This window comes from Astatotilapia calliptera, chromosome 9 (genome assembly GCF_964374335.1).
Source record: "Astatotilapia calliptera chromosome 9, fAstCal68.1, whole genome shotgun sequence".
Taxonomy (NCBI): Eukaryota; Metazoa; Chordata; class Actinopteri; order Cichliformes; family Cichlidae; genus Astatotilapia; species Astatotilapia calliptera.
The window spans coordinates 10,684,184-10,701,240 of record NC_137430.1 but is presented as its reverse complement, the minus strand read 5'-3'; the positions used below and the strand labels follow the sequence as shown (position 1 = coordinate 10,701,240).

The 17,057-nt window shown below is 41.6% G+C and overlaps 2 protein-coding genes across 3 annotated transcripts in view; one reads left to right on the top strand and one right to left on the bottom strand.

The window, feature by feature from the left end:
- LOC113028755 (leukocyte elastase inhibitor-like) overlaps window positions 1-17,057 on the bottom strand; it is a 373,460-nt gene that overhangs the window by 244,219 nt on the left and 112,184 nt on the right. The gene's annotated exons all lie outside the window — the stretch shown is intronic.
- On the top strand, window positions 376-9,430 carry anks6 (ankyrin repeat and sterile alpha motif domain containing 6). 2 transcript variants are annotated; one of them, XM_026179167.2, is made up of 18 exons: window positions 376-1,003; window positions 1,826-2,044; window positions 2,136-2,337; window positions 2,511-2,661; window positions 4,271-4,315; window positions 4,413-4,617; window positions 4,946-5,052; window positions 5,584-5,735; window positions 5,824-6,061; window positions 6,195-6,244; window positions 6,325-6,519; window positions 6,619-6,781; window positions 6,872-7,098; window positions 7,218-7,410; window positions 7,549-7,616; window positions 7,717-7,833; window positions 8,090-8,186; window positions 8,281-9,430. In XM_026179167.2, exons 1-18 carry the CDS (start codon window positions 675-677, stop codon window positions 8,328-8,330), a joined length of 2,808 nt encoding a protein of 935 aa, XP_026034952.2. In that variant the 5' UTR covers window positions 376-674; the 3' UTR covers window positions 8,331-9,430. The 2 variants fall into 2 exon arrangements, with proteins under 2 accessions (XP_026034952.2, XP_026034951.2); XM_026179166.2 differs by having other exon boundaries at window positions 6,192-6,244.

Genomic DNA, 17,057 nt, shown 5'->3' with positions numbered 1-17,057 from the left:
AGAATAATACAATCATGTTGAGGCGAACAAAAAGTTCAGAAATATGGTGATAGCCGAGTGAATAATATCAATATCAATACTATTCTGTGGAACACTACCCTTTTGATATTTACATTTTTAAATTATAAGATGTGTCATTTGCTTTGTGTCACAAAGTATATATTAAGGTTTGTGACACTGTATATTTTAAAATATTATCTTGGCTAATAATGTATCGGACACTAGTCATATACGAATGTGGAGTGAGGATATACAAACACAATGTAATGAAATATACTACGCAGCCGAGCTATAAGTGGGTTTGACCAAAGTACCTTAAAAGCTGATCGTACCTGAGTATGCTTTTGTTTTGAAAAGCAGAAGTTGCGCCGTGTAGCCACTAACTTCACCGTGGTCAGATTCCTAAACAAGTAACGGAACCGGGCATCGCCGGCTGATGGCCACAAAGTTGTTTTGTGAAGAACATTAGACTAAATGTAGAGACTGGAGAGGAGCTCCTTGGCGTATTGTTTGAAAGGAAGAACATTAACAACAAATCTGAACTTCATTTTGCTGTGCATCATGATTTCCAAACACAGGCCGCCGCCAAGTGACAGAGGAGAACTTTTTCACGGTTAGCGTCGATAAAACAACTGGAAACTGAATGGAGACGAAACAGCGCGGCGAATAAAGACATGAATTTCGGGGTCCCCGTGAATTCGCGGCTACTTCTACGTGCCTGCGATGAGGGGGACTATGAAACGGCCCGGAGCATCCTGGAGCCCGGAGCCCCGAAGGAGTCCGGGCGGCAGAGCAGGCTGCGGTCAGAAGCGGGTTCGGAGTGTGACGCTGCGGACATGTTGTCTCTGATACCTGTGGACTGCACCGACGAAGAGGGAAACACCGGCCTGCAGTTCGCCTCGGCCAGCGGACACGAGAACCTGGTCCGGTTCTTGCTGAGAAAGGGGGCCTCAGTGGACAGTCGCAACAACTACGGCTGGACCCCACTGATGCAGGCTGCGAGGTGGGGCAGCTTGCTGGAGCTCATGTAACTCATGTAGCTCATGTAAGAGGGTGGCACCATACTCCTTCTAAAAATGTGCCTTTTTTATTTGCCACCGTGTGTTGTTAATCATAAAGTAATTAATATTAAAGGGAAGGAATCTTCCGATGCCCCTCCCCAATTCGTCGCATAAAAACACACATTTTAGTGACATGAGAGGGAGCAGATTGTGTTTAGTCTTGTTTCCTTTAATATCACAGGCCGATCGGGGGTTTAACATTTGCGGAACTTAGTGGAGTTTCGTGGGTACAGCCAGCGACAAATTCCACTGTAGTTAAATTGTATTTAAATTATTTTACTTGAAATTCAAATGTAATTATATTTTACCAACAGTTAATTACAAGAAGGCACATTATAATAACGGGGTAACAAGTCAGGTTTTTACAGGAAACAAAGATATCATCAAAATTTGCAGGCCAGTGAGAATTTATAATGATGGAGCCAAGCCTAGCTAAATTGATCTTAAAAGAAACAAAACCTTAATTTATGCCCTTATGTGCAGGCCGTATTATAAAGTAATACCATTGTTATCTAGAGATTTCAATGAGCCTTCAACCTTATTTATAGAGAAAATTCAAGTGCTTTGTAGCAAATTACTGTTCACTTTTATCCATTTTCTTTTTCTAATTTTGAACATACCTGTAGTTTTCTACACAGTCCTTGCTTAAAGTGCACTGGCATCTCTTTTGGAGCCTGTGATAGCTGGCTTAAAAAGAGCATCCTAATTCACCTAGAACAACTTCTACATGCAAAGTTCTTCCTCTGTCCTATTTCTCCTCCCAGGTTTGGCCACTTGACTGTCGCCCACATTCTTTTGGAGAACGGGGCAGAGATTAATGGGCGCAACAGGCTTGGAGCAAGCGTCCTGACCATGGCGGCTCGCGGGGGACACACTCATGTAGTCAAGCTGCTTCTGGAGAGCGGTGCGTACGTGGATGACTTTGATCACCTGGCTGTTGCCGCAGAGGCGGTCTCCAATGGCAACAATAACAACAGCTGCAGGTTTTTTCTCTTTTTCAAGTAAATTTGTAGCCCAGTGTGATATCTAACTAACATCCTCCACTGTTTTGTGTTTTGTGTTTTTTTTTCACAGCGGAGCCAGTTTTGGACCCGGTGAAGGCTGTCTGGGAGGAGGAGGTGGCAGAGAATTCATGGACATCACAGCGTTGATGGTGGCGTCTCAGCACGGTCATGAGGCCGTTGTGTGCCTGCTGCTGGAGTGGGGCTCTGATGTAAACTTCTCTCAGAAGACCACTGGATGGGGACCGCTGATGCTGTCCACTCTAAGTGGGAAGGTAGGGTTTAAAACATTGACGGTTGGATGGATAAAAAAAGATATATATATTTAGCACATTGTGGGTATGTTGGTGGCATTTATTAATGGGTTTTTATAAATTGTTTAAAATGGACCTGGGCTAATTTTCTGTAGGACCTGATGATTAAAGCTGTGTGTGTGTGTTTTGCAAAGGTGGCTGTGGCTCAGCAGCTGGTGGAACGTGGAGCTGACCCAGACCGAATCAACGTTCTGTCCAAGACAGCCTTTGAACTGGCCATGCAGCTGAAACAGAGAGACATCAAGGCTTATTTGGACTCCATCACTACTGTCAGACCACAGACAGGTACGGCCTTCCCTCAGTTACTCATTCAGACTTTGCTGTCTTGGCCTGATGATAAAGTACAGTAGTGCCATCGCATATTATACACGCCCTTGTAAAAGAACAGTTAAAAACTCATCTTTTTAAACTTGCTTTTGGTTGATTTTTGTTCTTATGTTTTAGCTTGAAGCACTTTGTGATTTTATCTTGAAAGGTGTTATATAAATAAAAATTTACTTACTTACATCTTCCAGTCTGAAAAACTTTTGAAGCAAACTGAAGGAGCTGAGCGGCCGAGCCTGCACACACATTGTTACATGTTTCCTAAAAAGAACAAATACTGGCTGTCCTGTGTTCCTTCCCTCACCCCTTAGCGGGCGCAGCATGACTGCCCCTCCTGGTTCTGTTGAAGGTTTCTTCCTGTTAGAAGGGAGTTTTTTCCTCTCCACCGTTGCCAAGTGGTTTTCATAGTGGGTCATCTGATTGTTGGGGTTTATTATTATTATTAATACTAAAATTAAATCAGCCAAAGCAGACACAAATAACATGGATAACATCAGTATAGAACTTCAACTTCACATGTATCTTCAATCCATATAGAACATAAAAAGAACATATAAAGGCAACAGTGGTTTCCACAGTAGGCCTTGTGTTAATACACTTCACTGTATAGTATAATGAAGGAGTCAGTTGAATGTTTTTATGTTTTATGTTATTATCAGAGAATAGCAGAGTGACGTAATAGTGCAAAAAGTGTTTGCAAAAAGACAAAATAAAGTAAATACTCAACTTTTTAGTGTTTTCTGAGAGTGTGTGGTGCTTTGAAAGCTTTTGAATTTTATTTTGGTAGCACCATGTCGACAAGAGAATCCATCCCCCACTCCCGACCCCCTGCAGGATGCGAATGCACTTCAGTTAACATTAACGTGAGAGGCGCCAGAGGAGCTCAGCCTCTTTGTTTCATGGCTCTTCTCACAGGTAGTTCAGGTTTTTAGCTCAAATTACCAACGTAGCCACACGCAGTGTATATTTCAAAGGTTTTAATTGCAGCATGCAAACAAGGAAAAGTGTGAAAAGACAAATCAGGCAGATTTGTTAGCGAAACCTACAAGTTTTAGTTTCTAACGATGTACAAGTTCTGGTGAGGTTCTTATTACTCTTATCTGAAGTTCAGGAGTGGGCCCACCTTTCAGACATCGCTGGTTTACTGCTGCAAATGCCCACCTGCCCTATGCAACTGTTTGTGGGAACTGAGAGGGATTTATCAGGATTCGAAGCCACTGCCTTCCCCAAACCACAGCGTCAGCCTCTGGCTTAGCTCTTTGCTTCTCATTAACGTGTCATCTTCATTAGCAGTACATTCTGGTAAATCACATTTGGAGCTTTAGTTCTTGCTAGTGAATGCGTCTTTCACCGCTCTACTTTTCTGCCTTTTTTCTTTTTTTTCTAAGCAGTCTCGCACATAAATTATAGTTGATGTGATTTATGTGTGTGTTGAACTCTGTAGCATGTAACAGTTGTGTACTTATCACCCCAGCCCCGCCCCCCACGCTGCCTGATTTTTGCTGAGCTATGTGGGCTGTGTTTTTTCCAGATCTCTTTCCTCTTCTCATTCTCACTTGTTTCTTCGCAGATGATGAGAGAAGAAGGCCAGATGTGCTCAGCGCTCTGAAATTAGGTACGCTGAATCGAACAGATAAACCTGGAGGAAAAGTTTTTGGGAAACGAATGACTTTACATGCCTCTACACATCTGTAAATATGTTTTCTTCTCAGGAAATTCACAGCTGGTCAAAGAAATCCTGGAGGAGGATCCTGCTCAGGTGAATTTGTCCAATCAGGAGGGAGCAACGCCTCTCATGATGGCAGCAGTAAGCGGCCAGTTAGAGGTGGTTCAGCTGATGGTGGAGAAGAATGCCGACATAGATAAACAAGATGGTGTCCATGGGTGGACCGCTTTAATGCAGGCCACCTACCACGGGTGAGGAGAAGCTGCTGGTTTGTTTCAACCAGAAAATTGCTTTTTTATTAGAATGATTTAGATCAATTTGAGGTTAAGAAGTTTGGCTCAGGTGTTAAACAAAACAAATTTCCCACGTGTGGGACTAATAAAGGTTATCTTATCTTATCTTAAACACTGTTGTTGCTGTCCTGCTGATTTTGAATGTAAATTAGAACAGGTTTCTACTACAGAGTGACAAAAAGTCAATACCATATTTAATATCAGGATGTCTGACTTCCAAAGTCATACACAGAGCAAGTATCATTTCTTACACTGTCTTTTGTTTTCTCCTCCGCCCTCCATTCAGCAATAAAGACATTGTCAAGTACTTGTTGAATCAAGGTGCTGATGTCAACCTCCGAGCTAAGAATGGATACACAGCGTTTGATTTGGTTATGCTGCTCAATGATCCAGGTAGTTCTTCCTGTCATTGCTCCGTCTAATAACACTTTGGGAAAACCTCAGCTAAAGACTATAATTCATTCATAATCAGCTAAAAAAACCAACCAACCAAAAGGCATCCACCATTTGTGAAATCCCTTATTTAAACCTTTTAAATAAAGTAGTGTACTTAAGATGAGGATACAGGACACACGTAGTGATTTCATAATATCAACCAATCAAAATTTAGAAGCGTGAATTGGAATAAAAAGAACTGAATCTTTTTTCAGTTATATTTGCTTTTAGAAAAGCTCATCCCTGGACTTTGGTTTTAGCAGTAAGTGAGGAGGTTGTTTTTTGAAGTATTAGCTGTGTGAAACGAGCTGTTTGAATGTGATGGGTGTTTATCAGTTTGTCTAATCAAACAATTCATCTATTAATAGAGAAAATAATCAGTAGAATAATCTATGATAACGATCATGAAACAGGTCGACTTAAATCCCTCGCGTTTTGCAAGTTATTAACTGCATATACTCATAATTGTTTCCCTGTGTTTTCTGTCAGACACTGAGCTGGTGCGTCTGTTAGCATCCGTGTGCATGCAGGTAGACAAAGATAAGTCGAAACACCGCGCCAGAACTTTAATGACGCGCTCCAAGAGTCGACAGTCCCTCAACAATGTCCCCGTGCCGCCCGATGACAAAGGAGGCCTTAAGGTAAAAATGTAATTTGCAAAGTTGCTTTCTATCAAGGATATCATAATAGTTTTGGTTATAACGCTCCTTTGTGTCCACCCTCTTCCAGTCCTGGTGGAGTAGGATGTCGAACCGCTTCCGTCGGCTCAAGTTAACTCACACTCTCAGGCATGGCCTTTCAGCCAATCGCCTGGCTCCATTTCCAGACGATGCCGAGAGTTCACTGGATGCCACGATGAAGGCGAACAGGAAGCCCGCTGCTGTTTCCAACGGGGCGGTGGCACCTACTCCTGCTGTAGCAGGGAATGACATGAGCACCGCCTGGGCAGTGAAGACCAAAGATGGTGGTGAGTCTTTTTCCTTAAAACCATGAATGACATCACATGTCCATGAGATGTTTAGGGTAAATGTAGCTGAGCATATGTCCATCTTTATGTGAGCAAAGTAATGTATAAATGTGATGTATTCTCCTTTCAGCAGCTCACTGCAGAGCATCCTCAGAGAAAGACGACTTTCTAATAACCACGATGGTAGGAGCACTATCCTGGATTAGGGTTCTTTTAGTTTTAAGACGTGTTTGTGACTCTTAATATGTGTCTGTCTAATTTAGTTGAGAAGCGGGGCCCCCTTGACTCGGCTGCCAAATGACAAGCTGAAAGCAGTGATTCCTCCCTTCTTGCCACCCTCCAACTTTGAGCCGTGGAACTCGGACCGCTCACGCGTCCTCAGGGAGGGCAAGAGCGAAGTGCCCCGCCTGCCCATGCCACCACAGAGGAAGCTGAACAGCAGTGGAAACTCAGATATTGTGAGTCCTTTTGGGTGTTAGACAGAGAGGGTTTTAGTTCAGGTCAGAGAAGACGAAATTTGTCCTTATGCTGCTCCTTCTCTCTCCTTTATGGGACAGACATCCATCAGCCGTGTGGTCAGCAGGTCCATTAAGTTTCCCAGTATCCCCAAGGGACCATCTTCATCCTCTCCTTCCAACTCTGGTCACTATCACTCCCCCCACTCCTCTGGAGGCTCAAATGGAGTGGCGGGACTCAACCGGGACTCCCACAACCGTTCAGGTTCGCAAGTAAAAACATTAAAAGCAAAAAGTGATTGCATGACACAGGGGCTGCAAAACACATCGCAATCTTGCTTTCTCCTTACGCCAGGGGGCAGTGCAGACAGCGTGCTCTCCCAGATAGCAGCCCAACGGAAAAGAGCAGCCGGCCTTATAGAGGTAAAGAGCCAACCTCCGGAAAAACAGCACAACCAGACGCCGAGTCAAGCCCCACTACCACCACCAGTTTCAGCACCTGGTTTGCCCCTGCCTGACATCAGCCTTCCTGACATTCACACCCATCCCAGCCTTGTTGCCTCAGACATCCATTCCAGAAAGGTCTCAACTTTCTTTCACAGGTTTTCTTTGACAGTAACTCTTAATGTCTTGTAAAGCTGTGTAAAAACAGCCAGAGCTGAACAAATACCACCGTCCACCCTCACTGTCCTCCTTTGTAGAAAATGGAGTTGAAAAAGAGACCTCAGTCTGGGAATTCCTCGACTTCCAAGAGCACATCGCCCACTCTCACACCGTCTCCTTCCCCAACACCCAAGATTCCCCCCGTGCCAGGAGACTCTCTGTCCTCAGCCTCTTCTCATCCACGCTCCAAGAGCAGCGGAGGATCCAGCAGCGGAACCATCACAGATGAAGGTGTCGGCGCATTTTATTCAGCATTAACCCAAATCATCATCATGCATGGATTGTGTTCTTTTATGTACACCATGTGCTTTGATGTGAAATAAGTATGAGTGGTATCAGTTTCCCTTATAGTTTTTTTTACTTTTTCAGATGAGCTGTCCAGTATTTTGAAGAAACTGTCCCTTGAGAAATACCAGCCTATATTTGAGGAACAAGAGGTACGCCGTCTTTTCTTTCTTAGCCTTCTAACCATACATTTTCACTCTTAAAGCCCAAAAATGCATCTCTTTTCTTTTCTTTTCTTTTCTTGTCTTTTAGGTGGATATGGAAGCATTCCTGACTTTAACCGATGGAGACCTGAAGGAGCTGGGCATCAAAACAGACGGACCCAGACAACAGATCTTGGCTGCCATATCAGAGCTCAATGCTGGAAAGGTATGTTCGGTTTAGCGTGGTTATGCATTTCAAAGTTGCTTCCAGCAATCTATTTTGTGCTGTATCTTTCTAATGTATATCCTAACATTATGTCTTAATAATAAACTGCCTGAGCCACAAGAGACATATAGAGGGAATGTAACATATATAGTGTTACAGTGGATTCATACCAGATATGGCTGCTTTTAAAGAACATTTACAGCATCTTTCTGTAATCTGTTCCTAATGCATAATGATCACTGTTGTCTGTCATCAGGGTAGAGAGAGGCAGATTCTTCAAGAGACCATCCATAACTTCCAGTCTTCTTTTGGTAGTAGTGCCAGTAACCCCAGGCAACCAGGACAATCACGCTGTAAGTAGTGAAAACAAGTTTGGGGGCCTGTTGAAAGACTTCATAAAGACAGCATCTTGATCTGTTTATCTGTCTACCTGCTGTCATTCTTTAGCTCCAACAAGCTGGATGAGACACCAGGTTCGTTCCTCTAGCAAAAGGTAACCCCATCGACTTGATGCACACGTGGAAGAAAACCAAAGGTACTTAGAGTAAGAGTAAAGTGCTGCTGACACCCTGCCAAGATGCGAACGACATGGAGACTTGGCGTGTTCTTGACCAGTAGAGATCTCAGTGCAAGAGGACCATGCGTCAAAAAGACCAATCAGGTTGTAATAAACTGCCTGTGTCGGACCCTCCTGGACCAAAGTGTCTCTGTCATGGATTATAAAGCAGGGGTTCAGTGTATGGGTTTAGTGCCCTGCTGCTTTGAACAAGCACATGATGTTACCACGGTATGAGGCTTTCATGGTACAGTGACAGTGTCAGGAAAGTGTGTTACGCAGATGTTAAAGTCAGGTACAAGGAACCTTAAAGGTAATAAAAGAGATTTTTTTTTATTTCTTTGGTTGACCAAAGGCTTTATTGAAAGTAAAAAATATTTTTAAATGCTAAAGAAGTTATAAGTAAAACTAATCTTCTTTAGAAATAAATAGATAAAATAAATAATAGCTTGTGTGTGTGGCTGAAGCTGACGAGTCTGGCAGATAGTTCAGTAAGAAAGAAGATCCTCTGTCGTGCTGCTTCTTTCAGTAGTGTGGATGAGTAAACAGTGTGATCACTGTCAATTTTCATACATTGTATACCGTGAAAAACAGGAACCCCACTGCCACCTTAGCTGCAAAATATACTTTGAATAATGCAGCAGCTAACAGCGGCTGGGTAACGCAGGGAGTCGGGATAGTGAAAGACAAGAATGTTACACACAGCAGAGTGAGCGCGAGCCATGAGAGATATTTATTTTATCTCGACGAATGTGAGAAATGCAGCAGATGTATTGTAAAAGCGGCAGGTGAAGTCGAGAGGAAAGAACTAGCTGTTAGCTAGTAAGACTGTGACTGAGATTTATAGGCTGTGCTACAACTGAGAAGGTGCACCGATGAGGAGAGCCGATGGAGAAGGGAAAGTGAACTATTTTTAGTCAGCCAGTCCCCGGGACTGCTTTATACCAGTTTATGTGTTGAATTTTTAAACCACTAATGTACACAGATGACCTTATTAAAGACTGTGCTGTCATGAGTAAATAAAACATTACGATGATGTAACAACATGTTCTTTTTTTTTTCTTTTCTGTTTAATACTTTATTGGATTTGTGATGAGAAAACTTTGGCAAAAACATTTTGGGAACATTTTATGAGGAGTATAAATTTAGTTTAAAAGAAGCAACAGTTGAGCAACAGTTTCCACTCAGCTCACTCCGTTCATCCCTCTGGCCCCGCCGTGAAACACGGAGAGACAGACGGACTGCTATATCATTCCTAAATATCAGGTATTCTTGTTCCAAGTCTTAATCCAAATGATGGCCTGTGGTACTGTTCGGGATTGGTCAGTTAATGTGAAATGACGCTGATGCAATATCCTGTTTAGTCATGTCCCAAGTCTGGGAAACATAAATTAGAGGATGAATCACTAAACAAACTGAATGCAACTGGGTGTCCATAATTAAATGCAACAAAATGAAGTAAACACAAAATACAAAGTGCATTCAGCGGGGCCTTGGTTTTATAGCTGGAAACCAGGTTTAAGGTCTAACTTTGCTTGTTTAAGAACTTCATATGAAAACAAATGATGTAAAAACAGTCTCCCATCCACAAGATGGCAGCGATGTGCAGTTGATGCAATAAATTATACTCGGTATAATAGCATGTAATGTTGTTCTGCACTGATTTAGGTGTGTGATCGTGTCTTCTGCTTTTTAAATGAGATGCATTAAAGTAAAATTTAATCCGATCAATGGTCATAAAAAGTGGCCAAGAAGCCAAGTCGGTACCTGAGTCAAAAAATGAAACTTTCAGGATTGATTTAAATCTATAAAAGTACTAATGTAAATAATAACTTCTTTTTCACAGGCACATTGTATCCAAAATGACAAAAATATAAAAATTACAGAAGAAAATATGCTATTGTAAGAAATAAGTGGGCACATAGATGACGTCATCTGAACACAAGTCTGCTAAAAGGATTTTTTTTAAAACACAGCTTAACAAAACAAAGTAATTCACCAAACTGATCCAACTTAATAAGAGTACTGAAACTTTATACTAGTAAAGGAAATGATTTAGATGCAACTTGGGGAAAACTACCGAGAATATAACTAAAGTTAATAAAAAGGCACCTCGCTTCCCATGCTGTCACCAGAGACGGTTCAGTGAAGGCAAATAGAGAAGAAATGGTCAGTGTATCACATGAGGTTCCCCAGCAGCTTGAGCCTATAGCAGTATTAAAGGTTAAAAGCAATTTAATTAAAGCAAGTAAAGGTGCTTCGGGAAACCTGGTCAAGCCCTAACTATTAGCATTATCAAAAAAGGAAAGATTTAAGTCATCTTAAAAGTAGAAAGGAAGTCTGTCTCCTGAATTACTTTTAAATACTACAAGTCATCCTCCAGCCTAAGGGCGCTGTGCTCTATTAGGTTAATAACAATGAGGCCTTTAAAAAACGATGGGGCCCAATTATTCAAAACATTGTCTGTGAGGAGAAAAAATGTAAATTAAATTCTGTATTTATGAGGGAGCCAAAGAAAGAAGTTAATATGGGAGAATATGCTCTTTCTTTGTATGTCTTCAGGCATGCTCAAACACCCAGGTGAGCTTGATTCTGTTCATCTGGACGTAGTGTTTTTAATGGGAAAAATGTGACTCATCCAAGTGACTTCTTCGGTCTCAGCTGACTACAGGTTTCGCCAACCTTATAAACAGTACATTTGCACAGTGACTGAAACTAGCACCACTGACGAACAGGGATGTGAGGTCAGTTTCTTGATCATTAAAATGGAAGTTGTAATAACCATTTATCAAGAACAACTGATTGATGACCACTGATCAATTACCATTCACAGAGAATCAGGGAGTGGCTGCAATCACAGCATTGTAGGATGATGAAAGATGGACCCTTAGGCCCCCTCCTCGATTCAGAGATGGTCTTCCTCTTTTCACATAAATGGCCTCCTTGACTCCCCACTCAAACCAGCGTTCCTCCCTGTCCAGGATGTGTACATGCTCATCACTGAAGAGTGCCCACTGGCCTGTAGGTTTAAATAGACTGCAGAGTCCTGGCCTGACGAGGTATCTTGTCTGTGTTGTGCCATCTGGTTGTTTGGTTGCCCTGATGTATAAATCATGGCAATCCTCCTGGCACATGTTGGGGGACCCAATCCTTGGGGTGGACCAATTTTTGACGCAGTGTATTTTGGGGTTTAAAAAATACACTGCGTCAAAAATGCAACTGTTCCGAAACTCCTGACACATACGGGATCACTACAGTTTTTCTTTTAGGCAGCAGTTGTCCTTCTCTTCTGGATCGGCTGGAGCTTTCTTTAAGTGCCTTCCCAGTTTTGACAAATGTTCAGGTGAGATAATCACATTTACTCAGCGCCTTCTTGATGTGATGTTCCTCTGCTTCCCTGGCTGCTGTATCTGTAGGGATGGTGTTCAATCTGTCTTGTAGCATCCTGATGACACCCTGTTTGTGCTCCAGTGGATGATGAGAGACATCGGATCTGTATGCGTTGGTTTACGGTACACATCAACTGATCACTGTCCCCCATTACTGCTGGAAATCTCAGTCTAAGAATGGTAACCTGCCACTTTTCATATCCTTTGCAATGCTGAGACAGGCTAAAGCTTTCTCCGCAGATGCTCTGCTTCCACATCTGCAATGTTGTGCTATGATGAGTTCCACTAGCGGGATATGTCTCGGCATCACAGCAAATTTCAACCCTTTTGCAAGGATGTTTTTCACTGTTTGGGTAAGTTGTCTGTCAGACAGATTTTTCACCCGCTTGTCCCACTTGTGTGGAATCCGTTCCTCTTCTGGCCACTGAGGACACTGTACATATTTTGCTGATGTTTCCAATGCAAAACAAGTAGGTCAAAGTTCTTTTTTTGCCTGGTCTTAGAATTTTCACGCTGTCCTCGTTGAGCCTTCTCAGTGAATTCAAACACCTTTTGAAGAGTATTCTCATCTAGAATCTCCTCTTTTGATTTTAGCACATCAATGGTGAAATTTGTTTGTTTCACCCATTCATTGAGCATCTGGCTCTGTGCCTCCTGGAGGATTCTTGTTGCTCAGAGGCCCTAAATTGACCTCACGGCCCATTGTTCATCAGTCGAGCTAGTTTCAGTCATTATGCAAGTGTATTGTTTGTAAGGTTGGGGAAACATGCAGTCAGCTGAGACTGAAGAAGTCACTTGGATCAGTGACAGAACGTTTCCCCCACTGAAAACGCTACGTTCAGATGAACAGAATCAACTTTTGGGATAGAAGTAATAATGCATGAACTAGCTTTTAGCATCACTCTGAGAAAGGATGTTTCTAATCTCAGCAGTACTGCATGAAAGAAAGCAGTCATACATATTCGTTTAATGTGCACATTGAAAGATATATCTTGGGCAAAAGAACCTCCAAGATTGGAGTGCCATCTCAGTAAGTATCTGGTTCAAAATCCATGGTTTCAAGATTTTTAGGGCTGAGTCCATTAACCTCAGTTTTACTTGAATTTAGAAGCAGGAAATTACAGGTCATCCAGGTCTTTATGTCTTCAAGAAATGCCAATAGTTTAACTATTTTTTGTGTCATCTGGCTTCAACTAGGTATAGTCATCAATGCAATGAAAATCTATGCATTATTTTCTAATAATGTTGCCTAATTCCCTTAGGATATATAATGCAAAAAATAGTGGTACCAGCATAGAGCCCTGTGGAACTCCATGGCTAACTTTCATTTAAGACGAGCACTTCATATTTACATGCATAAGCTGGCATCTGTCTGAATGCAATGTTGAATCATATTTGGTATTAAAATTAAAAGCTTGGTGTTTAAAACTAAAAGCTGGAATGATGCACAAGAGTGAAACTTTAAATCTGGAAGTCTGATTGCATGCAGTAGATAAATGTTACCAAATTGTTATAACAATTGTGTGGTTATGGGTATGCAACTATAACTACCCCATGTTCATACTGACAAAAACTGGTCTCTGTCGCCATTGCTTCAACAATCAAACGTAATAAGATGCAAAGCCAGATATTTTTGTGATATGAAACTGCTGTGAGCATGTGAGAATGATCAGTGGAAAGATGTGTTAAAACGACGAGCATTTCAAACCACATTCCCTGAGGTTCAGCAACACAGACGATCCTCAAACATGACCAAATAGCAACGCACTGGCATTGTGGAAATCATTATTGATGACCTGGATATAGACTGGCCCGACAGGCAGGCGACAAGGTTCCTGCAGAGTTTAATGAAAAGCATCACTCAGTAGAGGAAAGCAGTCCTCTCCAGGACTGTGGCAGATTGAGTGCGCAGTCATGTGTGAGCTGTAAGAAACTGGTGGGGAGAGAAGTACATTTGGAATATATTAACATCGCTGTGGCATGCGGGCAGCAACTGGAGTGACTCATTCAATTTCCTCCCAATTGTTTTCACTCACATAAGGTTTCAATTGGATTGAATAACATTTAATAATATTGTTTGTAGCTGTCAATATAGTAGTCATGCAGTAGTGATAAACGACAGACATAGATCTAATAATGTTGCTTAAATGATTAACACAACAGAAACCTTTTATTATTTGATAGAAAATAAATTAGAAACTGAGTTTTAAATCTTTATATCTTACTATTCTGGCTATCTTAGCCAGGTTTTAGCATAGTGTCTGTTTTAAATCCTAGATTTAAAAGAAGATCCTCAGTCGAGATCGGTTTCAGTTAAGTGGCAGTTTTCTGATTTCTGTTCCCTGCGCTTTGCTTTAGAAGGCCTCATGTGAAAAAGAAAGTTTTCACAGCACTGTGCTATACTTTGGAAAACTAAATCCTGCCCTTTTGTTTTTTTGTTTTGTTTTCTGTTCTCATGCTGTCCTCCCATAGGAGCCCAGCATGAGTAGAGGTCTCTTTTTTCCCCTCCTCGACTTGCCTATTGTTTTGTACATTTCAGTGTTTTTCCATAATGCTACCGTCTCCAACCTGTCTCCCCTGCTGTATTCGCTGCAGGGCAACTTACATGTGACAAATAAAGGCTTTATTGACTCTTGTAGTTTGAAGTAGTTTGAAGAACCACCTTTAGCAGCAATAACATGAAGTAATTGTTTTCTGTATGACTTTATCAGTATCTCACATTATTGTGGAGGAATTTTGGCCCACTATTTGTTACAATATGCTTCAGTTAATTTAGGTTTGCAGGATTTGTAAGCTCCCATCACAGCATTTCAGCCATTTTGAGGTAGGGACTTTGACTGGCTCATTGCAAAACCTTCATTTGTTTCTTTTTTAAGCATTCTGGGTTAGATTCAGTGCTGTGCTTGGGATCATTGTCTGGTGCAAAATGCAAGTTGGGCCAAGCTTTAGCTGTCAACAGACAGTCTCAGATTTGACTCTAGAATATTTTGGTATACAAAAGAATTCATGGTTGACCCCTCACATGCAAAGTACCCACATCCTGCGACTGCAAAACAAGCCAAAATCAGCACGCCTCCACCACTGGGCTTGATAGTTGGTGTGAGATGTTTGTGCTAATATTTCGTGCTCGGTTTTCTTCAAATGTGGCCAATCATCTTCACTTTGGTCTCACCTGTACAAAGGTTTGTGTTTTAGAAGTCTTTGTAGTTTGTTTAGATGCAAAGTTGCATCTAAGGCTTTCTGCTGTTAACACTTGCTAACATGCCATACTAGTTCAGTTTTTTTCTAATAGTGCTGTAACTGTAACATTTAACACACTAACAGAGGCCTTTTGCGGTTGTTTGCAATTTTTCTGAGCATTGCATGATCTGACCTTTTGGCAAATTGGCATGTATGTCCACACTTGGAAAGATTATGGCATCGTGTTAGCATACAGCTGAATACTGCCAAAACTTCTGCTTTTATAGTGGTTCTCACACTAGCAGCACCTGTTTGCTACTAACCATTCGAATTCCTGTGAAAGCAGTTAGGGTGTACTTATTTTTTCCACAGCATTGCACAAAATGCTGTGGACACTTTTTTTTCACATAACTGTACTCTTTTGTGTATTCCCCTTAAACAGAGATGCCGAGGACAAACAAAGACAGAGTCAAAAAATGTGTTGCAAAATCTTGACAAGTAACTTGCTTTCGATTGATTACCAAGGATCATCTCAAAAACATCTTAAGAAACGTCTCAAAGCTGCCCCAACCGTTTCTCAGAGTTTTAGAAAAAGGCGACTCAAATGATAAACTAAGACTTAAAAATCCTTCCACCTCTTTCCCATCCCATAACCCATAAAGGACATATATTTTTTTTTTAAAGCTAAAGTCCTAAACTTAATAACTTATGATCTTATGATGGTTCTGTGTGTGTGTGTGTGTGTGTGTGTGTGTGTGTGTGTGTGTGTGTGTGTGTGTGTGTGTGTGTGTGTGTGCATCTGTTAGTGAGAGAGATTTGGTATTGCAAGTGACCTAGCCTCAGTCAGTGGTGACACAGTTTGCTTAATATGACAGGCATAATAGAATTTTCCCAGCGTTTGGATGTCTTCCCAAAAAGCTTTGTTCCTTTACCATGAAATTTACTTTGTGGCCATCGGCCTCTGGCTGTACAAGCCAGTGCGGTTTTCAGAAGCGCATCACCTAAGGCAATGCATCTTTACTGTGTGTGTGTGTGTGTCCTCATGTGCATCTTTTGATTCCTCTGTTGTGTTATATATTGCAATGATTGCAGGTTTAAAGCTTCTGGAGCTTTCTCTACTTAACAGTCTCTGTTTTTTAATTAGCTCACTTGCCCACTGAAGACCTGTCAGTTTGTTTAGAAAAACTGCAGTACATCCAAAAACCAGCGTCCATAAATATCATAGCCTTGTGTATTGTTGTGCAAACGATGTGCAAGTAAACAGTTGCTGCTTGAGTTCACATTTGTGCTCCACTGTCAACATTTATCACTGCAAAAGTGACTCATTTGCTTGCAGGGTTTCCCAGCATCTTGGGTGTTACACAACACCACGGCCCTCTCTGTCGGCCTCTCCGTGCCCTTTTTTTTTTCGTGCACTTCACTCAGATAGAAGCAGAACCGCAGCTGTGGGATGGAGCAGATTACAGAGGGATTGATGGGAGCAGAAAAAGGAGTCAACCTCCATCTAACCCTTGCTTTGGCTATAAAATGACCTCTGGAAAAAAAACCAAACAAATCCAAACATCAACAAAAGATTATCCCCATCAGTTCCAATACACAGTTTTCCCTCTCAAACCAATTGACACAGATCTCAATACAGGGAGAGACAGAAACGTGACAGCAAGGCACGAGTTTGAAGATGTATTCACAGGCTGATTTTTTATTTTGTTGTTGTGTGTGTAACCAGCAGCATGATGTCTGTCCTGATGCTGAGCTGCACCATAATGTATGTTACTGTGAGCTGGAATTTGATAAGGAAATGAATGCAATATTGATTTTAGTACACAAAAGCATGTGTTTGGAACATCTTCAAATGGTCACCAGGGCTTGATACCAACCCCTCACATATTTTCAGTGGATAAGTTTTGTGGTTGTACATTGTCAGTGTTTTTTTCTGCGTCATCGTCTTTTTCAATCTGTGTCTTTTGCATTTTATTGTCAGATTTTGTCCCAGATTTGTGATCCATGGTTTTATAAGTTCAAAGGTGATCTGTTCATTGTCTCCAAATAAACACGAGTCTGTTCAAATGTGGTATTAAACACTTCAGGGTCAGTGTGTG

What these genes read in the sequence shown, in the direction of transcription:
- anks6 (XM_026179166.2), top strand. Translation starts at nt 675, where the DNA reads ATGAATTTCGGGGTCCCCGTGAATTCGCGGCTACTTCTACGTGCCTGC. An exon ending in AACAATAACAACAGCTGCAG is followed by an intron (nt 2,045 to 2,135) that starts GTTTTTTCTCTT and finishes TTTTTTTCACAG; the next exon opens with CGGAGCCAGTTTTGGACCCG. An exon ending in ATGACAAAGGAGGCCTTAAG is followed by an intron (nt 5,736 to 5,823) that starts GTAAAAATGTAA and finishes ACCCTCTTCCAG; the next exon opens with TCCTGGTGGAGTAGGATGTC.